General features: G+C 37.5%; 5 protein-coding genes across 6 annotated transcripts; 1 reads left to right on the forward strand and 4 right to left on the reverse strand.

Annotated features, from left to right (window-relative positions):
- Positions 1 to 75: 75 nt before the first annotated feature.
- Positions 76 to 1,288, reverse strand: mrpl49 (mitochondrial ribosomal protein L49). Its single transcript, XM_052567931.1, has 4 exons — positions 1,123 to 1,288; positions 798 to 945; positions 512 to 636; positions 76 to 428 (listed from the first exon to the last, which is right to left on the reverse strand). The coding sequence occupies exons 1-4, from the start codon at positions 1,273 to 1,275 to the stop codon at positions 282 to 284; spliced, it is 573 nt and encodes a 190-aa protein (XP_052423891.1). The 5' UTR covers positions 1,276 to 1,288; the 3' UTR covers positions 76 to 281.
- A 123-nt stretch (positions 1,289 to 1,411) lies between these two features.
- On the forward strand, positions 1,412 to 2,695 carry faub (FAU ubiquitin like and ribosomal protein S30 fusion b). Its single transcript, XM_052567932.1, has 5 exons — positions 1,412 to 1,541; positions 1,641 to 1,725; positions 1,808 to 1,952; positions 2,158 to 2,213; positions 2,318 to 2,695. The coding sequence occupies exons 2-5, from the start codon at positions 1,651 to 1,653 to the stop codon at positions 2,441 to 2,443; spliced, it is 402 nt and encodes a 133-aa protein (XP_052423892.1). The 5' UTR covers positions 1,412 to 1,541; positions 1,641 to 1,650; the 3' UTR covers positions 2,444 to 2,695.
- Positions 2,659 to 3,325, reverse strand: dmac1 (distal membrane arm assembly component 1). Its single transcript, XM_052567933.1, has 2 exons — positions 2,930 to 3,325; positions 2,659 to 2,858 (listed from the first exon to the last, which is right to left on the reverse strand). Exons 1-2 carry the CDS (start codon positions 3,129 to 3,131, stop codon positions 2,794 to 2,796), a joined length of 267 nt encoding a protein of 88 aa, XP_052423893.1. The 5' UTR covers positions 3,132 to 3,325; the 3' UTR covers positions 2,659 to 2,793.
- Positions 3,326 to 3,472: 147 nt separating this feature from the next.
- LOC127966729 (ubiquinol-cytochrome-c reductase complex assembly factor 3) lies at positions 3,473 to 4,659 on the reverse strand. The gene is made up of 2 exons (XM_052567934.1): positions 4,392 to 4,659; positions 3,473 to 3,941 (listed from the first exon to the last, which is right to left on the reverse strand). The coding sequence occupies exons 1-2, from the start codon at positions 4,506 to 4,508 to the stop codon at positions 3,813 to 3,815; spliced, it is 246 nt and encodes an 81-aa protein (XP_052423894.1). The 5' UTR covers positions 4,509 to 4,659; the 3' UTR covers positions 3,473 to 3,812.
- Positions 4,660 to 10,915: 6,256 nt separating this feature from the next.
- On the reverse strand, positions 10,916 to 19,276 carry cnih2 (cornichon family AMPA receptor auxiliary protein 2). Of its 2 annotated transcripts, none has more exons than XM_052566777.1 (8): positions 19,112 to 19,276; positions 18,642 to 18,802; positions 17,178 to 17,840; positions 14,915 to 14,983; positions 14,698 to 14,745; positions 13,252 to 13,364; positions 13,032 to 13,175; positions 10,916 to 12,734 (listed from the first exon to the last, which is right to left on the reverse strand). In XM_052566777.1, exons 3-8 carry the CDS (start codon positions 17,256 to 17,258, stop codon positions 12,707 to 12,709), a joined length of 483 nt encoding a protein of 160 aa, XP_052422737.1. In that variant the 5' UTR covers positions 17,259 to 17,840; positions 18,642 to 18,802; positions 19,112 to 19,276; the 3' UTR covers positions 10,916 to 12,706. The 2 variants fall into 2 exon arrangements, with proteins under 2 accessions (XP_052422737.1, XP_052422738.1); XM_052566778.1 differs by lacking the exon at positions 19,112 to 19,276 and adding an exon at positions 18,953 to 19,090.
- Positions 19,277 to 21,275: the final 1,999 nt, after the last annotated feature.

Below are 21,275 nucleotides of genomic sequence, written 5' to 3' on the forward strand. Positions count from 1 at the left end.
GAACAAAAGTGCATGGATAATTTAGATACATTTACATAAAAACTTTTTTTTCAGACAAAAGTACTACAAATAGGATTTAGTGAATACCTTACATTTATTTAAATGCTAAACAACAGGGACAACACAGAAACATTAATACAATAACAAAACACAGGTATTGAAAATGGTACGCTAATGATAATTTACAGATTGTCCACCTGTTTAAGCAGGAGAGAAAACTCTTAAACATTTCCTCTCAGCCTTTGTATTGCGGCTCAGATCATTAGCTGTCAACATCAAATTTAAAACCCCTTCTTCAATAGCCAGTCCTTCAGTTCTTTATCAAACTGCCCTTTGATCCTGATGGTCCCGGTTACTTCATTGACTTGTGTTGGAGGCTCTTTGCCTGTAAGCCCCAGCAGGAATTCCTTAACATCCTGATTCAGGGCCTGGAAATAATTGATAATCAGTTAATAAAAGAATTGGACTAATATATTACACACTGTTCTTCTGAACAGTTCATTACACTCACCCAGATGTCTCCCTCAATCTTTCTGAGCAGAGTGCTGTGCTGGTTGCCATGCTTGATGTCCGAGTACACTGGCACATTGTGCATTCTGGAGCGACGGATCATGTAAGGCAGTGAAGGTGGCGTAGCTATATAATTAATAATAATAAAAACAGAACTCCATAAATGAGAATCTCAAAATGCTTTCCTGACAACAAAGATTAAACCACATCCATTCCTTAAAGCCAAGGCACCAATATTATGATTACATCCATTTTTTTCATGTAATATAAAATACAAGTGTGTGTACCTGATGGTGGGGTCCATCCTGACGGAGCAGGGCCTTCATGTTTAGGAGGAGCTGGGATGCGTGAAGGAGGAACCAGTCTCTCCACGAACCTGAACTCCTCTGTGGATTCAACGAAGCCCCTTGATCCTTCAGCAGGGGTTCTTTCTGTCTAAAATTAAAACAAACCGACTTGTTAAATCACTCAGTTATGTTTCAGTATCAAGTTTGCTGCTCGTAACATTTCAAGAACAAATCTTCTGATGCAAATCTATACTGTGAGAAATGAAGTGCAACTGATTTACACTACCTGGATAAATTATACGGTAAAAATGATTGTAATACTAACTCTTAAACAAGTTCCAGTATTCAGTGAACGTGTGGCTGGATTAAAAGCTCTGTAAGCAACCCTCGCAGCTCGGCAGACTGTCAATGACATGCTTCCGACGGAGGCGGACATTTCTCTTGCCTCTGAGAGACCGGAAGGACATGGGGGATTCATGACGTCACGAATTAGAAAATGCGCAAGGATCATATTTTTAAATCTGAATTAAATCAAATTTTTTTACAATGTTGTATACACTACTATTTGAAAATTTTAATTAAAACGCAAAGTTTACAATAAAACTGTGATTTAGAAGCTGTCCAGAGAACTTTTATGTGGCTTTAATAAAACGCGCATGCGCAGGACAATACCTTCTAGAATCGCCTAAACGTTTCAGTTGAAGTTGTGTTTGGCGTTCATATCTGTTATCGGTAGCGATTTACGTAAGTATTTTTAATATTTAAATTATAATATTGTTTATATTGTGCTGTGTGCAACGATTCCGTCTAACGGATTTCATGTTTTAATTCTGTTTTGTGAAGACTGAACATCATGCAGTTGTTTGTTCGTGGCCAGACTCTGCACTCTATTCATTTGAATGGCTCAGAGACTGTTGCCCAAATCAAGGTACTTTCACTGACTTTTATACATTGTTAATTTCGACAAACTTGAAACCAGTTTGTAAGAGATTTATTTGTTTGTTTTCCAGGCTCAGATTGAAGCTTTGGAGGGCCTGGCGTGTGATGATCAGATCATTTCTCTCTGTGGGGTTCCTCTGGAGGATCAGACTCTGATCTGTCAGTCTGGGATCGAGGACTTCAACACTCTCGAGGTCACATCGAGGCTCTTAGGAGGTAAAGAGCAAATTGTGACTATTTATCATGCTACTGGTTAAAGGTCTGATGGATTACATTATTTTAAACTTCATTTGTGTTGAAGGTAATCAGAAGCATCTAGAAATATTATTATTTATTTATAAGTAATTGATAAATCTGGCTACCTTATGATAGATATCTTGGTTTGGATGTTTTCATAAATATAACCTGTTCCCACCCAAAGGCAAAGTCCATGGTTCCCTGGCAAGAGCAGGCAAAGTCAGAGGACAAACTCCCAAAGTAAGCTACATGTCAACAATGTTTCTATCCCATTATTTATATATATCTAAATAATCTTGGGCATGTACTGGTTTATTTAATTTATTCACTGATGATTATTTCAGGTGGACAAGCAGGAGAAGAAAAAGAAAAAGACCGGCAGAGCAAAAAGAAGAATTCAGTATAACCGACGCTTTGTCAATGTTGTCCCAACGTTCGGCAAAAAGAAAGGGCCAAATGCTAACTCATAATTGGCTTTTAAAAATGACTGTCAGAGTTCAATGCATTCCCGAATAATTAACTTTTGTTGACTAGTATGACATTCCTGATGGGGGAAAACAAATGTAAAATCAAGGTGAATCATAAAAATTTATTATTTTGGGCACTTTGTATATTATAATAATTTGTAAAATGTCATTATAATATTGTAATTAACGGAATCAATTCGATGAAAGAAAGAAATTGCTTTTGTAAGTTGCAAATAAAAACATTTAATGAAAACATTTCATTCTCATAATTATTTGAATTGAATAACTCTGCCAGTGTGGCTTTGGTGAATCATTCAATAGTTCATTTCAACATAGGAAGACCAAATGCAGAGCTATGCTGTTCTTGTCTTCTTCCCCACTGGATCAAAGATCACCACGATGCCCCAGGCTGCCAAACCTGTGGAGAGAACAGATCAGAGTCAGTTCTGATTTCACGTCTAATAACAGAGAGGACACGAGTGATCTCACCTGCAGCAAACATCATCTGAAGCACGGTGCCCATAGAAGCGGGTCCGCCGTGACGTACGGCTCTCCGCGCGTGCATGCCCACGTACCCCCCTGAAACCAGCAGCGCACCGCCCGAGAGGAGTCGACAGCTCCAGCAGCCCCCAAACAGCGGCTTCACCGTCGCGTGTGGTGCGACCGGACTCGGCTGCTCCGGGTTTGACATGTTCAGCTTGAACTGTTTAGTATCCAAGATCCGTTGCACTGGTCTCTGGTGTTTTTAACAATTGATGCTGTCAAATTTCCAAATCATTTGGTAACATCATTACCGTCTATACAGAAAACCGTCTACTAACTCCATCATTCTCTGGGAGAAACATCGGGTCACGATGTCCCTAAACACCGGAAGCGTTTAGAGTTCGTGCTGTTTTTGCATTTGTGCAGGTCATGGCTGTGCAAATATTGCGCAGTCGCGATAACAGTGCGTGTAATGTTCGTCATTTAGCTTATTCAGTCTCGACGTATACTATTTGAAAAAAGTGCTATGTATTAGTAACTCGCACAAAACACGTTTAAAGTTTTATTTGCTATACAATCTCCATAAACATTTATATCAATATATAAACAATGTGATCCATTTTGGACCAGCCATAAACCAGCTACTAGCAAATCATGAACTGGTCCGCAGTGCACCTGCTATTTCAAGATTAATATTCCAGCAAGGAAATCACAATCAAAGCAAATCTTACAGAACGTGCCATTCATGGCAGTGTTCATCAAGTGAGGGCATGGAGCATCTGGAGATCATTTATTTTTTAACAAGTCACTGGCTTCATGTTTAAACTCCTATGCATGTACAGATTGCTAATGGCATGTGAGAGTATGATATTTGTGCAAACGCATTCCTTCATTTCTGGCCACCGTATCCGCGTGCAATGTTTTCATTCGTCTCTGCAGCATCCTTCAGAGCCTGAAGCACGAGGGCGTTCCTCTTTCTGGTCTCCTCCATCCGGACGGGGTTGGCCTCTGGCAGATTCTGAAGAAGTGGATCAGGACACAACTCTAATCATTTGTTTACAACTTAACATTATAATATTTGTGGGGATGTAAAAACATCATATTATTTCATCATATTCTACACAGATGTGTGATACATGGGGATAAAACAACTCTGAGAGCTGTGGGGATCCTTGTCAATTGCATCCAACAACTAATGTAGTTCTCTTACTGCTATTCACCAGGAGGCGTCAAAGCGACCATAGGGAGTAACTATCAATCAGTGTATAATAATAATAAAAAAACATTTAATTTAGTTTGTTTCCCCTCACAGTTAAAACCCTGCACGACCACGTTCATTATGAAACTGGCTGTTTACAAACAATCATTAACGTTACTCGCCAACAGTCGTGAAAGCAACACCCCACGATTATGTAAGTTAATCAACAAGGTTTATGTTTCTCATTAATAAATTGCAATGTTTCACTACCTTTAACATTTCCCTTTTCCTGTCCTCTCCAGGTGAAATGATGGCCCACATGCCGTAGCCTACACCAACAAGCCCAAACACCCCGATCGAGGCCAGGGCGGTCCTCATCCCGCTCATGGTCTGCACGAGCTCAACGCGAGCGTCCAACGCAATAATTACACGCGTGGTATAAATGATCAAGCTCCCCCCGGGTCGCGATAAATCCAAGATCAGTATACAACAACACACCGCACACTGTCAGTTGACACGACGCAATGCATTCTGGGAGCCCTTTATTATACAACTTTTAACCTCTTACTGGCAGATAGGTCAGCAAGGATTGTGGATACGGACAGATGACGGTCCTCTCACATCAGATTTATTATTATGGGATTGTTTACAGTTATTGATAATATTATGTTTCCCATAAATTAAATCTGTCTTTCTTTCTTTATTCATTAAATTAAGCCAGTACAGCAATTTGTGTGCAAATATAAAAATAATGGAATGATAATTGTTTGGAAAGTATCCAAATAATGAATAGTAATGAATAATAAAGTTGTTACCTTTTTTTTTTTTTTTTTTTTTGTAATGGGGAAATATCATACATAACACGATAATATTGGATGCAGCTAAATATAACTTAATAAACAAATATTTTTCTTAATTAAAAAAAAAGAAAAACTGAATATTAAATTTAAATTATGTGAAAATATGAATGTATGTATGACATTAAAAAATAGATCACCCAAAGATAAAAATTAGCTGAAAATGTACTCACCCTCAGGCCATCCAGCATGTAGCTCAGTTTGTTTCTTCATTGGAACAGATTCTCTGGTCACCAATGGTTCCTTGGCAGTGAATGGGTGCCGTCAGAATGAGAGTCCAAACAGCTGATAAAAACAGATTACTGGCCAGAAGTGGGATTTTTAAATTAAATGATTTGTGTTGATTACTTATGGATTATTGGGATGTGTTTATCAGCTGTTTGGACTCTGATGGCACCCATTCGAGGATTCATTAGTGAGCAAGTGATGTATCTCATTTTTTCCAAATCTATTCAGATGAAAAGACCAATTAATCTACATCATGGATGGCTACCATATTTAAGCAAATTTTCATAATTGGATGAACAATTTCTTTCAATGTTGTATATTGTCAAGGACGTCCAGACCTCTAATACAGACAGGAAAAATTATACATTTTATGCAGAGTGGGTCCAGACAATTAGCTAGCTACTTTACATGCTAGGTACTTGTATCAGATGATAGTTATCTAATGGTTAACACACACACACACAAAAAAAATGCATCTAATGGTTTAAAAAAGGGTCACTAACACCACAGTGTAGCCTACACTATTTGTGGAATGTGCTATGACGAGGTTAAATGGGTCAGGTATTAATCATTGACTATATAACAGATCATTACTTCAACAACAATTATGAAATACTGGTTTTTAAAATATTAGTCATCTTCAAGGGTCAAATTCATGCATTCTAACGCTGTACACTGGTTAAATAAGCAAGACATTAAATAACTCAACAGAACACGGAACAGTTGATAATAATTATACAGTCCACCAGATGGCTCTAACATACTATCTGGTCTCAAATGTAGCTGTTCTAGTATGTGTTTGTTTGACTCAGTGAGGGCTGTGTGGGTGTACAGAAAGCACATAAGTGCTGATAATGTGTGTCCATCAAACTCAAGGTGCAAAATAGATAGCTGGAACGGAAGGTATACATTAGTGTCCCTTTAAGCGACATCTTCTGGCCTGAACACATGTAGAGCTTTGTTCATCCCTTATAAAACATTACCATGGCAACCCTAGTTTCTGCACAAACACCACTTTTGCCACAGCTAGAGTTACTACAATGCAACTAAAATAACTTGCCATTATCCACCACTGCTAGAAAGTAGATAAAATCACACAATGATTCTAAAAGCCTCATATAACAAAGAAGATGCTATATTAATCTATTATGATTTTAGATCAAAAGAGCATGCATTTTAGTGGAAATCGTGGCATAAAAGCGATGCTCAAACTGAAATGGATCGCAACTGGTATAACAGAGCAGTCTGAAGGGTTAAATGTTTCATGAAATGGTCTTTTCCATCATTTAGGGAATTTTGTTCGCCATGATTCAGTTTAGCTTAAAATTTACTGTCATTTATGCTTTATATAGTTTATGGTACTGCTGTAAATGGATGAAGAGATTTGAAGTGCTTTCTCTTTGGGTTACAAAATATTTGAGCTAAAAGTCTGTTTTACTCAGAATAATGCTCTTTGTTCAAAGATCATTATATTATTATTATTATAATAATTATTATTATTCTAGACAAATGTCCCCATCACAGACTCTTTCTGAACCTCCAGGTAGATGCAGTGACCACGCTACAGATTCCTTCACCCTCCTGCTCTGACTCCTAGACGTGCTGGAGGTTTAAACTTCTGATGTTCTGAAGCAGAAAGCGAGGTAATTTGTTCTGGCTGCGTTATTTCTTGAATATTTAATCGTTTCCTGCCTCTCGCACCCCCCACACCCCCTCCAAATCACTCAGTCTATAATGACACCTCTCACGCCAACCCCCTGGCTGCCTTTCCTCTCTGATTGCTACAGTAACGCTTGCAGATGCCTGCTCCTGTTGCCATGACACCCGTTATTTCCCGAAGGTGCACCGCTGATCATTGAAGGAAATATTCATGTGCGTGTCTGTCTGTACCTATGTAGACTGTGTGTGGTTGACCTTCGATTTGCAGCGGTATATGCGCGATTATGGGTGTGCCTGTGGATGTTTACCGCTTCAGGTGCACCCTGGTCTGCTCTGTTCTATTGATACAGTGCTTTCATAACAGCGTTTAACCCCCTCAACACCTGTGTGGTCCTGTGTGATATTTCACAGCTGCGCGTCCAGTATGAATGCTAATCGTGGCTCTGATGGCGTTGGGAACTAGAGCCCACTGACAGTTCACAGCGGAATTTCAAACACTAATTCACACTTACAATTTGCGTATGTGTTGTTGTACATAAATCATCTGTGAAAAGGGGAAACGTGGTATGTGTGAGCATGGGTATGTGTGTGTGTGTGTGTGTGTCTGTTTGTTTATATATGTGTTTGGATATCGTCTCCCAAATGCAGAGAATGTCAATTATAATCGCATTATTACATTTGCATTTACATTAGATCTACATTTACATTTATTCATTTAGCAGACGCTTTTATCCAAAGCAACTTGCAACTGGGAAATACATCAAGCCATTCATCTTAAAGACGCAAATAGACACAGGAGGTGCTGGAGTTTCTAGCATTGTTCAGATTAGTACATATATATGTGTGTGTGTGTGTGTGTGTGTGTGTGTGTGTGTGTGTGTGTGTGTGTGTGTGTGTTTGTGTAAAGCAAGTGCATAAATAATCTTGGTTTATGAAGAACCCTTTTATAGAAGCAGGGTCACTAAATGGTGTTTATAGTACATTTGTCCTGAGTAGCCTATACACGAAAACATAAATTGAAGCTAATGAATTAAAAAGTGTTAAAATAATTTGGGTTGCAATAACGAATGGTAAAAGGTTTTCTGTGATACTCGATTCTGATTGGTCAGTTACAGGTTTGCTGTCAAAAAAAATGGTAACACTTTAGCATAGGGACCAATTCTCACTAGTAGTGTGTACATTATTAAAATATTGTCTGTTTATTAGTACTTATAAAGCACATATTCTGCATGACTATTACTAGGCATCCCTGATCCCAATACCTAAACTTAAAAACTACATTACTAACTATTAATAAGCAGCAAATTAGTTTGTTTAGTTGGAGTTTATTGAGGCAAAAGTCATAGTTAATGGTTTGTTAATAATGAGAACTGAACCTTAAAATATGTTTTTTTTAAAGTATAAAAGTGTTAAACATTTTTTATTTACTTATTAATGTGTTCATTAATCTAATTAATTTAAAAAAGTAGCTTAAATATTGCAATGTAGTATTTCAGAATATTTTATTGTTTAATGCTATTAATTGTTTTATTAATTTATATTTTAATTTGAAATCCTTCTTGGCGTACCTTTGAAGTATTATTTGTAAATGTGAGCTTGCTTATTGTTTGCCATTAAAAAAATAAATAAATAAAATTAAAACGAGAATTATATAGGCCTAGTATAAACTGTATAAAGCCATGTTCACATGCTAATAAATTAGAAGTGTATCAGGTAAGCAAAGCAGTATGTTTTTTTTTTTTAATTTTGCTTGGTTTAAGTAGGGTTCTTTATTGACTGTTGTGGAATACACAATCCTGATTGGTCAACCACAGGTCTGCCATTTAATCATTTTGCTTAATGACTGTTAATGAATGTTGCTCAAGGCAAAAGTTTCAGTCTGTTGAATCTCTACACACTCCTTCTTCTCACATAATTAATTAAAATAGTAATTTTAATTAATATTTTTTTATATATACATTAATGTACCTCATTAATACAACCACAATTATTAATTTAGTCCAACAATTTCCTGTGATGCCTATGATCACATGATTAATAAAAAAATTATCTCTCTTTCTTCTTCTCTCTCTCCTAAGTCCATCCATTTGTGCTGATAAAAGCAATCTCAGGTGACTTTATGTCTAATGTCCAAAGTATCTCCAAACTATCTTTATCCTCTCAACCCCATTTATCATATAACTTTTAGTTCTCACCCCACTGTTCTAATTTGAAATATATCCCCCTAACTTTAAACCTCATCTTAATTCTGATAAGGTTCACCGTTCTGAGATTTGCAGCGATGCATAATTCATGTCTCCCACTGTCCTTCTTAATGTTGTGTCAGTCTTTTCATCATATTGTGGAAATGACTCTTCCAATTTTAGGGAGATGTTCTCATGCATTCAACAGCAGCGACAGGCTTTCTAGACATCAGACTAAATTATCCCGTTTGCTGTTGATTCATCACTAACAAAAGGCATCTTAAGTGCTATAAAGAAAGGGTTAAATTGGTTATCCTACTACATTTCGTTTCCTTCAGATGGAAAATCTTGTTGATTTGAAAAGCAGCTCTTCCATTTCCATACAAGTGTAGCTGTCTCAGACTGTGTGTTTGTGTGTGTGTGTGTGTGTGTGTGTGTTCCAGCAGCTTGTCTGTGGCTCACTCATGTTTCAAACTTATCAATTGTAACCAGTTTCCATAGCAACATCTCCCAAGAGGTGAAGAGAGAGGGAGAGAAAGAGCAGAAAGAGAAACAGACTTTGGCAATGGAGTGTGTGTGATTACATGCATGTTTCTGCATGCGCTGCACATAAACTACACTCTGCTGCTCTTTGATAATATTCATGTTTCAAAACAGCAATTCGGGGGGGGGTTTTGCTGCGATTTTTATATTATTTATTTATTGGCATGTTCTATTTTCCTGCTCCATTTTCATACCAAATTGCTTTTCAAAGATTTGGCAAATGTTTCAGCTGTGCAGCCATGGACAGAAAACCTATTTTGGACAGGCTTTTTGGTTTTAATTTTCAGCAAGAAAAAGAGAGAGAGAGAGAGAGAGAGAGAGAGAGAGTGAGAGAGAGAGGGACAACCTAACATAAAATGCATTTCATTCTTTTTGTGTTTCCATGGCAACCAAACTGCCTTAGCCTCTTATTGACTCCAGTGCACTCACACTTTTTCTCTCTCCCTTTCATTATCACTCTTTCACATTTACTTTTGCTTGAGACTTGCAAGAATGTGCTCATATTCTTTATAAACTTTCTCTGTCTCTTGGCCTTCATCATTTGCCTTGATCTTTTTTTCTTATAACAGTTTCATCCCTTTTCAATTTACGTAGTTCTTTTTTGGTGGAATTCAATATCCTCCTTTTGCAGACCAGCTTTTTATTTATTTATTTTATAAAAATACCCTCTCTCATTTCTACATTTATAAAGATTGCAACATGTTGATCAAGCTATACCACTCAGACATTTGGGATTGGTAAGAGTTTTAAATGTTTTTGAAAGAAATCGCTTAGGCCACATTTATTTGACAACAGTATTGTGTAATATTATAGAACTCAACATTTGAAGTGGATCAAAACCTTTCATCAAAATTGTCCTAAACCTAAAACCAAAATGCGTTCTTGTATTAGAACAACTTTAGTGAAGTTTTTTGATCCACTTTAAATGAGGACTACTGTATCTTTAAATGTAAAACAACAGTTTATTATTATTATTATTATTATTATTTTAGTATATTTTAAACTTTTATTCCTGTGATGGTTATGTTAAAGCAAAATTTTCAGCAGCCATTATTCCAGTCTTCAGGGTCACAGGATCCTTTAGAAATCATTCTAATATGCTGATTATTATCAATGTTGAAAACATTAGTGCTGCTTAATATTTTTGTAAGAAATAATCGGACATATTTCTCAGTATTCTTTGAGGAATAGAACATACATAAACCATAAAAGCCTTTACTGTTACTTTTGGTCAATTTATTGCATCCTTTCTGAATAAAAGGCAAATAAATTCCGAGATTAATTCCAACCCCAAAATGCGAATCAACAAACAGACTTCTTTTTCGGCAACATCGTTTTATTAGAACAGGTGTAATTGGTTTTGGAGTATATAAGATATTTGGTCGTATTCAACTGAATACAAACCAGAAAGTTACCAAAGGTGCTGTAGCGTACATTAATGAATCATGTATAAAAGACATAATCATGCAGGTATTCTTAAATGTAGATACTGCATGTGAACTATTATTAATCACAGAAAGACATTCAGTGATGATGTCTATAATGAAGACCCAGTCAGCTGTCTCTCGGCCCACATTCATGTGTTATTAGCGATTGTCCAGGATATATATATTCACATTTTTGAGGGTATACATCAAGTCAAAGCCAAGATGGAAAGTAGACCCGGGAGTTTGAACCAGAAAAGGCAGTGTTGCCAAAAAGCACTCAGACTGTGTCATTATTAAATTGCTTGCTTTTAAGTTGAATATGAAGCCGTTCTAGCTAGTAAAGCGGCTCATGAGAGATACGTTTGGCCATTCTATTCATATACAAAGCCAGAACACACAGCTTAGGTAAATAATTATGAATCTACTTGTTTAGCAGACTGATGGACACAGCACAACACAGGAACTCTAGGTGAGGCAAATCGGGAGGCCTTATGATACACGGAACAGAGTGGCGTTATATGTCGGATATAGTCTAACAACACAGAAGATTGCCTGAAAAGTTTGTATTCGATGTGAGACCGTCATCATCAGTCCGTTGTCCAAAGCATCATCGGTGAACGTTTCCGACACCAGTTTCTCCATCATCTGCATCACGGTCCGCTGTGTCCGGCTGTCGCACGCACATCAGCCCACTCAACACAAATGAGTCTCCCTCTGTTGTTTGCTACAGTTCATCTGTTGGCATTCCAAAAGTGCTTTTATGATTTGTCACAGTCTGTCGAGTATTTGAACTCCGGCAGAGGTTGGGGTCGGGTCTCTCTTCCCTCCGGTACGGCCCGTCCTCCACGCCTGTCTCAATTAAGAGTCTGCCGCTCTGCTTGACCACTCGTCCTCACCGCAGACCATGATGGATGAATCCGGATCATGGAGTGTCAGGCCTCAGCTGTGATGCTGCTCAAACAGTTTCCCCGGTTTGTGATACTTATCTCATTGGTTGATTTGCTTCGAAATGTCTTTGTAAACGTCACCATCAGATCTGACGTAAAAATGTGCGGTTGTTTAAGGACACTAATAGAACTACCCTGGCAATGTATTCAGAATGTAATCAATTATTATATCGTACCTCTACATACAGGGTACATTTATCTACCACAAATACTGAAATAGCAAATACTTAGCAGTTATTAAATACTTTGACATAACAAGTTATCTGAAGAAAAAGACGTTGCGACAAAGTCCACGGTCTATTGATTCAAAAATCAAGGTAACACATTCTGTAATGGCCTCAGTAGCACTTCACATGTCTCTTCGTAGACATTAAGAACCATTTGTTGCTATGAGCAGTGGAAATTTTCAGCAGCCCTTGAGAAATTCAATGGTGTTACAAAACATCCACACTGCCTGAGTCTTATTTTGTTCACCATATTTCTCTCTTTCTATTGCGATCGTTTTCTTTTGGTCCAGATCTCCACTTGTTTTTTTTTAATGGCAGTAACTGAGGCAGATTTAAATGCCTCCTTGTCTTGAGCTTTTTCTACATCTGTCCATCGTCCATCCCCACCCAGGAGATCTGAGGAGGAGCTGAACAAGGTCTGTGGATGAGGGAGAGGGAAGCGCGACATAGTTCGGTCTTTATTCTGTCATTTTTCTCCTTCCTTTTCACAGTCATCTGTCCTTCATTTGATCCCTTAGAAGCTGACCAAAGCATACACCATACTGCAAAAGAGATCGAGAGACATTCATCAAGAGAGATATACTAAACACACTTTCACCATCTTAATTAAGAAAAGACATTCTGGGAAAAAGCCAGTGCCTTGTGATCCATAAGAAATCATTTTACTATGCTGATTTTGTGCTCAAGCAACATTTCTTCTTATTGAAAATGTATTTTTTCCCTGTTTCTTTCATTTCATATCCCTAATAATAGTTACGCCATCAATAAAATCCAAACATATGATCTCATAACATAGGATATCTAAACAGATAGATGATCTATGAATGAGGAGGGTTTACCTGTACAAATAGTAGAAAAAGGAGAGAAGGTAGAAGCCTAGTTTGCACCAGGACTCTTTTTGGCAGTAATTCAGAATGTCTGCATTCATCACACTCACTGGATCATACATAACCTCGGACCCATCTGCAGGACGGTGGAAAAACCTGAGGGAGATAAAAGTGAGGGGGAATTGCAACAGGGACCCATTTTTGAAAGAAGTAAGTGAGGGACAGTTTGTACCTCCAGAGGTGATAGAGGAGCAGAGGGATGTTAAGGCCCAGAGTCACCCACTCCCCTGCACACATGAACATCAGACAGAACAGCCCGTGGATGGAATACTCAGGAACCACCAGCTGGAGAAAAAAAATTATTATGTTTAGAAGCATGAATTCACATATTCAACATCTTTTACACATTCAGTTCTGACACTTTATGTGTGTGTACAAGATAGGAGTGTGCCTCCAAGTACAGAGCAAGAAAAGAAAAGGGTGAAGAGAATACAGTGATGCCCCTTTCAGGAAGACCAGAAGTAGACTATTTTGTGGTTGTTTGGGAGATAAAGAATGCTAACACAAGGGTTTCCAATCAACCCCTTAGCGCTCTGAATATACTCTGAGTATATATAAAATTGCATTTTCACGACATCTCTAGCTATTAAAGTATGGATGCATGATACACTAAGTTTGAGGCCAGTAAGATTCAATGTCTCTTAATCTCATCAGGGCTGCATTTATTTGATCAAAATACAGTAATATTAGAAATAGCAATAAAATGGCTATTTTCTATTTTATTATATTTCATAATGTCATTTATTCTTCTGATGGCAAAACTGAAGTGGCCATTTCTCCAGTCTACAGTGTCACATGATACTTAGAAATTATTCTAATATGCTAATTTGGTGTTCAACAAACATAATATTTTTGTAGAAATAGTGATACTTTTTTTCAGGATTCTCTATTGAATCAAAAGTTGAAGTAATAATTTATAAATAAAAAAAAAAGAACACCAAACTGACCTTAAACTTTTGAATGAGAGTATACATCAGCGCTATTATTAGTTATTGCCAATATATGACTTTTTATCATTTCTATTTTTTTTTATCAGCTCTCAGAAAGATGGTGATGTACATGACAGTATTATTGTCTTTCGTCTTGGTGGAATAGATCTGCTACGCTGCTTCTGCTGCTGTGGCAGAGCAAGTACTGAGACTTGCTACTGCCAATACATCTACAACATGCTGCTGTGAGCAAGTAAGAAATTCTGCTGATGCACATATAACATGAAATAACCCATATAGCATACACAAATCACCCCGTAGCAGATCTATACAGGTGGAGCTAGGGATGGTGGGGGGTATCTGAACCATGCTTCAACTGTTACCACAAGCAATAGCAAACTATTTGAATGTTGAGCAGCGAGCTCATTGGCTGCTGATACAAAAAAGAACGAATCAGATTATGATGATGTCATTAGATGTCAGATTGTGTTTGTTAATGTTATAAAATCTTAAAATTAACATGCATTTTGTATAATTTGTATAATTATTATTATTTTTATTTTTTTTTAGTAAAAATTAGGAGTATCAGCCAGAATACATTAGGGCTATAGGCAAGAATTGTGCAGCACTACTATAAAGTAAAAAAAAATATGCTTACACTTGACTTGATCTGACACAATTTCACTCACCCTTCGAAGGAGGTTGCAAATTCTCTCAATGTTCAATATTCTTTCCCTCTGAGGAAAAACAGAAGAGCGTAATAAGATTGCATGTTTCTGCATGTGTGTTCAAATATGTGCATATATGCCATTTCAGTGTCTCTGAAACCTGCTGTTCACAGTTGAGAGACTGATGCCGAGTAGTTTATGCTGTGTGAAAGGAATCGTGATCAAAGAAAAGCCTTACCGCTCTGGTGGGGTTGCTCTGGTCGATGGGATTTTTGAAGTCAGTGCGCAGCTCATCAAAAGCAATAATCTTGAGGAGAGAACATTTGTGTTACACGAGCATTTAAACAAAAACACTGGACATTTTGGAGGTTCGAGACAATGACGGGTGATTGTACCATCTATGGCCCTTTTTATGTTTAACTTTCCTCATTTTCTAGCCATTCCTACAGCTTCAAGCTACAGTCACCCCTCCTTCCATTTGCCCATATAGATCCATATCTCCTGCCATCCCTCACTTTGTTCTCTGTAAACAGATGCAGTTGCCATGGTGATCGAACGAGCCCCTAAGCGGGCGTCATGGTTGCTATAGAAGTGAGTTCACATTCTTATTGGCTGAGAGCCATACAAAGATAGGGGAGAAGGAGAGGAAAGGGGGATGGGGTGTCAGAACCAAATTACGGTTTGATAAGCATTCTCAATAACATGGTTTCTCGCCAGCATATGAAGACTCTCAGCCTAACCTACTCGCTGTCTCCATACTCTCTGCTTCCCTCACATACATTTACACACACACACACACACATGTTTGTTTTTGTGAAAAGTGGGGACATCCCATAGGCTTAATGGTTTTTATACTGTACAAACTGTATATTCTATGGCCCTAAACCAACCCTACATCTAAACCTAACCCTCACAGGAAACTTTGTGCATTTTTACTTTCTCAAAAAAACTCATTCTGTATGATTTATAAGCTTTTTGAAAAATGGAGACATGGGTTATGTCCTCATAAGTCACCCTCTCCTTGTAATACCTGTGTCATACCCATGTCATTATACAGAGTTGTGTCCTGATATGTCACAAAAACAAGAGCACACACACACACACACACACAAACACACACTCACACCAAATGACTCATGTTTAGAATCTCTCCCACTCCTGTCATTAGTCAATGCTCAGTCATTTCAAGTCTGTTTCTTAATGGCCTTTTGAACATCATACAAGTAAGGTCTGCAGTCTAATGCCGATCTGAAAATATCCCTGACTTCTGGTTTGGCTTTCAGGGCTTGTGTTTTAGATGTTGAAACCTCTGCTCTCTAGTGTTTTAGTGTTGCAGACAGATTTTAACAGTTGAGGGCCATCGTGTTTGTCTGCTGTTGCCTTTTGCGAGAATGCTGCCTCTAATATGAAGAATACAGATGATACTGAAGTCTCTGGCGGCGACTGTGCAAATTTCATTTGTGATTCTACAGACAGTGGGCTGGCACAGAACAACCAGTAGAGTTCAAATGAGCTGTTGACCTCTTCCTCTTCAGCGCTCTCGCTCTCTGGGTTTGTGTGCATTGGTGAATCTCACTAAAACATGTTTAAGTCACAAGTGGACCTACGATACATTAAATATACAGTGTTTTCACATTATATAAAAAATATATTTATATTATTGTCACATAATTTTCATGACATTTCCCCCTAGAATTTTCATTGCAAAAAGCATCTATAAGTTCGTTCATTCTAAGAAATTCTCATTATATTGTCATTAACATAATATCATTTTTTGTTTTGAATTTCTTACTAACCGTAATACAACTTTTTATAGAATTACATACAAGGGAAGTATGTACATAAAGTACAATGATGTATAAATAGTTTTTTAAAGCATATATTTATTTATACATTATACAAACATTATTACATATATTTATACTGTATGGAGAATTAAGGGGGCAAATATGCTTATCTGCTAAATTAAAATAAATATGTGATTAAAATGAATGTGCTTAATATCTTAAATAATGGTCCTAAAAATATGCGTAATTTTCTAATTTTCATAATATAATTGTTCTTAAGGTTTTGTGCGATTTACATTATTGGCAGTATGTATGTGTGTGTTTGTGTGCATATACACACAGGTAGACTCCCGCCTCCTTCCTCCGTTTTTTTTCCTTCTGTATCCGTTTACTTGTTCTGTAAATCATTAATCATCCATGACTCAGAATGTCTGCTCTATTAATAACTGCCGTGATTTGTATTCACCTCATGGAAAAGGCCTCTTGTTAAGGGCAGGGGAGACAGCTTGGACAGACACACACCAGTCTCTGCGCTCAAAAAACTGGCACGAACACACACACACACACACACACACATTCACACTCATGCTGTCAGACACTTGGCGATGGCATGGATTCCGATGCCAATTGAAATGGAAGTGTGACAGTGTTACAGGTAACAGGAACTCGTACAAATTCGCATTCACAGAGTAAAGTGTAAAACTACAGACATACCTGCCAGATGACGAAGAAGATGAGGGCAGCGCACAACACGAGTGTTAACATGTAGCAAAAGGCCGCAAAGGTGAAGGCCATGGCTGTGCCAGCCAGTCTGACGGTGATCTGGGTCGAGAGAGGGCGAGGGGGAAATTTCCCCTGCTCTCTCTCTCTATCTGTCACTCTCCTTACACTCTTTCCCCCTTCAAGGAAGCTACAAAGCACTTCCCTCTTCTTCTGTCTCTCCTCTTAAAGCTTGTGGTCCAGCTTAGGATGAAGTAGGGAGAGAATTTGAGAGGAATCTTCTTGGTCTGGAGCTGCAGATATGAGGTGTCTGGCTGGTGATCCGCCTCCGCTGGCTGGAGCGCCTTGTAACGTGTGGCTGGACAGTGTGTGTTCGTGTTTAATTCTTCCTCTCTGTCCACCTAAGATAACTGCTTGAGTCGTTTCCTCTTTTCAGTCTCTCTGCCGTGTCCCCTGTTCCTTCACTTGCTCTCCTTCTCCCTCTCTGTCTTTTTCTCTGATTGGCAGAAGGGGGTTTGTATGTATGTGGAGAATCGCTCCCCTCCCCCGTCTCTTAGATTAGTGCTGCACACTGGGTCCACACACCTTATTCACAGCAGAACACCTTAAAAAATATCTTGTGGCCACATCGGTGGATGAATGTCCCCGGTATACAATCTGAAAAAATAGACATTGATTCGAGTTGCACTCTTTAAGAAAAAGGTTCCAAAAGGATGCCACAGTAGAACCTTTCAATTAATTATTTTTTTTTTTTAAGTATGAAAAATATTTTAATTATCTATTTTAATAAAAGCATTTGTGCAGTGGATGTTAAAGGTTTTAAGAGTGTATAAAGTACCGAATGGATGAATGTGTTAAACTGTTGAACCGTAATCACAGTTAGACACATTTTAACTCAATTACAGGACAAGTTTGTGGATCTAACTGACGGGTCTCACAATCCTCTCTTAGAATAAAATATGATTGATCAGTTTTAAGTGCTGATGATTTGGTTTTATGGATAATAACATGCATATATGCACACATTAAAGACAACGTAATCTTAAGTAAACTCTTTTGGATGGAATATGTGTCTTCAATATGAGCCATTGAGACTGCAAGTGTAAAAAAAAAAAATAGCTTACTTAATATGGATTTGTAGCAAAAGAGCATTTTTTATGATTATAGATTGAACTTATTATCCTGAGTAATCTATGCAAGGTTTTCCGAGACGCTACTGCATTTATTTACTGGTGGATTCGGCTGATGCAACAAACCAATTGATTTAGGCAAAAAAATAAGTAAAACGTGCACATTTTTGTATTTGCAGTTGTGTGTGAATCCATAACAAAACTGTAATGGTGTTCAGTCTATCTAAATCATGTACACATGAATAGTAAGACACTCAAAATGACGGTGAAGAATGGTTTACTAAGTTAGCTGTGGTACATGACAGAATGAAAGAATAAAAGCATTTACCTGTGTTTTCGGAAGCAGCGGCGCAAGTGTGTCTATGTCTGTCCTCTCTCCCCACATTTTCCTCCCAATCTGGGTCGACACCATGTCAGAAATCTCTGGTCTGCTTTGCTCTGGGTGTCAGTGTTGGTCCCATCACAGTCTCTCATTGGCTGCTGGGTGCTCTGTGACCAGGTATGAAACAGCAGAAAAAAGCCAAACATGCATGAATGCGCTGGCTGTATTTTTCAGTTTTATCTCATGCTTTTGATCCCGCGCAGCTTTCTGAAGTCTGACATTTAATTTAATTCTTTTTTCCCCTTCATCTGCCTTACCCACTTGCTCTCGCTCTCATTCCTTCTCTGCCTCTCTCAGTTTTTTACCAATTCAAGCATTCCCCGCTGGTATTTGATCTCAAAAGCAGAACCAATGGAAAAAGCCCTTCTTGCTCGCCTCCCATCTCTTTGATTAGAATTAAAATGTGATGTTATTACCTGAACGCGATGCTCAACTACATTCAACAGTCTTCTCTTCCTCCGTCCCTCTATTTTCTGCCCTACTCTCTCATTCCCTAGAGAGATATGAGGGGGCAGAGGGAGCTCCGAGTCTTTCTTCTTTGGCTTCCCTTGTTTGTCTCTCCCTCTCTCTCTCCCTCCCTCCCTCTTTTATTCTCTTACTGTCTCTCTCTTATACAGTGTTACCTTCTTTGTGAAAGTGTGTCTCTGTCACAGCAGGAGAGATGAAGTAAGGTTTGATTCTACCTCTTTCTTTGTAGTCAAATCCGCAGTCATGTGCCCAAAGATCATGAGTAAAGAGAGGTATATTTTATATCGTTATATTTTTTCACAAGGTTCCCACAAATTCCATTGTTGCAGTTTTCACATTCCAAGTCCGATACCAATTCTGGGAATTAATAGGTGAATAATAATAATAATAAATTAAAATGATAAAAATGTGTTAGTGTACAAATATCTCCAGTAAGACAAAAATTTATCTACAGTAAAACAGAAATTATGCTCATATTCGAAACAATTGTAAAAATTCCATTATATGTTCAATGATATGATTATTTATTATTTTATTGTATTCATATTATTATTCATTAAAATTATTATCATATTATTATTAATATATTCAATACCACTATTTTACAATGTTCTTGTTACACATTACATTCACTAGTATGCATAATTACAAGCAACTAACCTAATTCTTCTACTTCTTCTTAGTTCCAGTTTTCCCATAACTGTAGGAAACTTGCATAAAAAAAGATTCATATAGTAATATATCACACTCCTGAATATGTCTGGGTTTCCTGCCACCTCAATTCTATGGTGTCAAATCCATTTTCAATGAATACTCCCTGGGGAACTTCTTTTTCTTCTCTCATTAGCCATGTTTTCAAATCATTCCCATAGTGTCTTCATCTTTGTTTATTGTTCTTTAAAGCAAGGGAAGTATTGAAACTTGACTGACATGCTCCCCAGGCAGAAGAGACTGAATCATTCCAACATTAAGGATTCTGATTTGCTTTTAATTGCTTATATTACTGCAGCCATATAAGCAGCATTCTCTGTTTTTCAGGAAGACTGACAAATATCCTAAATGTAGGTGCTCTTCTAATGGAGTCCAAGAGTACCATCTGGTGGATTTTTCCACACTCCGAAAGCATCTTTTCTCTACTGTCCTTCATGAATTGCTATTTTAGGACAACCGCAAGTGATTTTTTTTTTTTTAAAACCAATGTAATTACAAAGTAGAAACCTAAATTAGAGTGTAAACCATAAAGAACATTATTAAGATGATGGGATTTAATTTTAATTCTATTCATAATTATTTTAGTATATTGTCACTCCTAGTTTCTAATTTTCTAATTAAAAAGTTTGAAAATGAGCAGCTACAGTGGCATGCGAAAGTTTGGGAACCCCTTGCAGAATCTGAGAAAATGTGAACAATTTTAACAAAATAAGAGAGATCACACTAAATGCATGTTATTTTTTATTTAGTACATAAAATATTTTGACATTTAGTCCACAAGACAAAAATAAAATAGCTGAAGTTTACATTTATACATTTAGCAGAGGAATCAAACCCCCAAACTTTTTGCACTGCTAATGCAATGCTCTACCACTGAGCCACAGAAACACTATTATAAAAAATGGTCAATTATTATAATATCCCCATTTAAAAGTTTGAGAAACCTTGGTTCTTAATACTGTGTGTCCCTGTTTGTTCTGAATGTTCTGAACAGTTACACTGAGCTCTGTTGTGACTGTATGATTTCAAGATGTATCTTTTCATACTGAGAACAATAGAGGGACTTAAACACAACTATTAAAAAAGGTTCAAACATTCACTGATGCTCCAGATGGAAACTATTTTTTAATAGTTCTGTTTGAGTCCCTCAATTGTACTCAGTGTGAAAAGAAGGATCTCAAAATCATAAAGTCACTGCTGGAAAGGGTTTAAATACGCAAAGGATGCTGTAAAACTGAAGAATCTGCAGGACCTGGAGGTTTTTCTGAAGAACATTTCTCAGTTTACTTGTTCAAGGGACTCATACACAACCATCATAAAACGTTGTGGATCATCCAAGTAACAGCACAAAGTATTAAGAACCAAGGGTTTCCGAACTTTTGAATGGGCTTATTTTAATAA

Source organism: Carassius gibelio, chromosome B10 (genome assembly GCF_023724105.1).
Source record: "Carassius gibelio isolate Cgi1373 ecotype wild population from Czech Republic chromosome B10, carGib1.2-hapl.c, whole genome shotgun sequence".
Taxonomy (NCBI): Eukaryota; Metazoa; Chordata; class Actinopteri; order Cypriniformes; family Cyprinidae; genus Carassius; species Carassius gibelio.

Excerpts from the sequence above, each read along its gene's own strand:
- mrpl49 (XM_052567931.1), bottom strand. The coding sequence starts at position 1,275 with ATGAATCCCCCATGTCCTTCCGGTCTCTCAGAGGCAAGAGAAATGTCC. Across the intron at positions 946-1,122 it reads ATACTGGAACTTGTTTAAGA|ACAGAAAGAACCCCTGCTGA; the intron begins GTTAGTATTACA and ends TTTTAATTTTAG. Across the intron at positions 637-797 it reads AGGATGGACCCCACCATCAG|CTACGCCACCTTCACTGCCT; the intron begins GTACACACACTT and ends TTAATTATATAG.
- faub (XM_052567932.1), top strand. The coding sequence starts at position 1,651 with ATGCAGTTGTTTGTTCGTGGCCAGACTCTGCACTCTATTCATTTGAAT. Across the intron at positions 1,953-2,157 it reads CACATCGAGGCTCTTAGGAG|GCAAAGTCCATGGTTCCCTG; the intron begins GTAAAGAGCAAA and ends TCCCACCCAAAG. Across the intron at positions 2,214-2,317 it reads TCAGAGGACAAACTCCCAAA|GTGGACAAGCAGGAGAAGAA; the intron begins GTAAGCTACATG and ends TGATTATTTCAG.
- dmac1 (XM_052567933.1), bottom strand. The coding sequence starts at position 3,131 with ATGTCAAACCCGGAGCAGCCGAGTCCGGTCGCACCACACGCGACGGTG. Across the intron at positions 2,859-2,929 it reads TCAGATGATGTTTGCTGCAG|GTTTGGCAGCCTGGGGCATC; the intron begins GTGAGATCACTC and ends TTCTCTCCACAG.
- LOC127966729 (XM_052567934.1), bottom strand. The coding sequence starts at position 4,508 with ATGAGCGGGATGAGGACCGCCCTGGCCTCGATCGGGGTGTTTGGGCTT. Across the intron at positions 3,942-4,391 it reads GGAAAAGGGAAATGTTAAAG|AATCTGCCAGAGGCCAACCC; the intron begins GTAGTGAAACAT and ends CCACTTCTTCAG.
- cnih2 (XM_052566777.1), bottom strand. The coding sequence starts at position 17,258 with ATGGCCTTCACCTTTGCGGCCTTTTGCTACATGTTAACACTCGTGTTG. Across the intron at positions 13,365-14,697 it reads TTTGCAACCTCCTTCGAAGG|CTGGTGGTTCCTGAGTATTC; the intron begins GTGAGTGAAATT and ends TTTTTTCTCCAG. Across the intron at positions 12,735-13,031 it reads TTTTTCTACTATTTGTACAG|TATGGTGTATGCTTTGGTCA; the intron begins GTAAACCCTCCT and ends TCTCTTTTGCAG.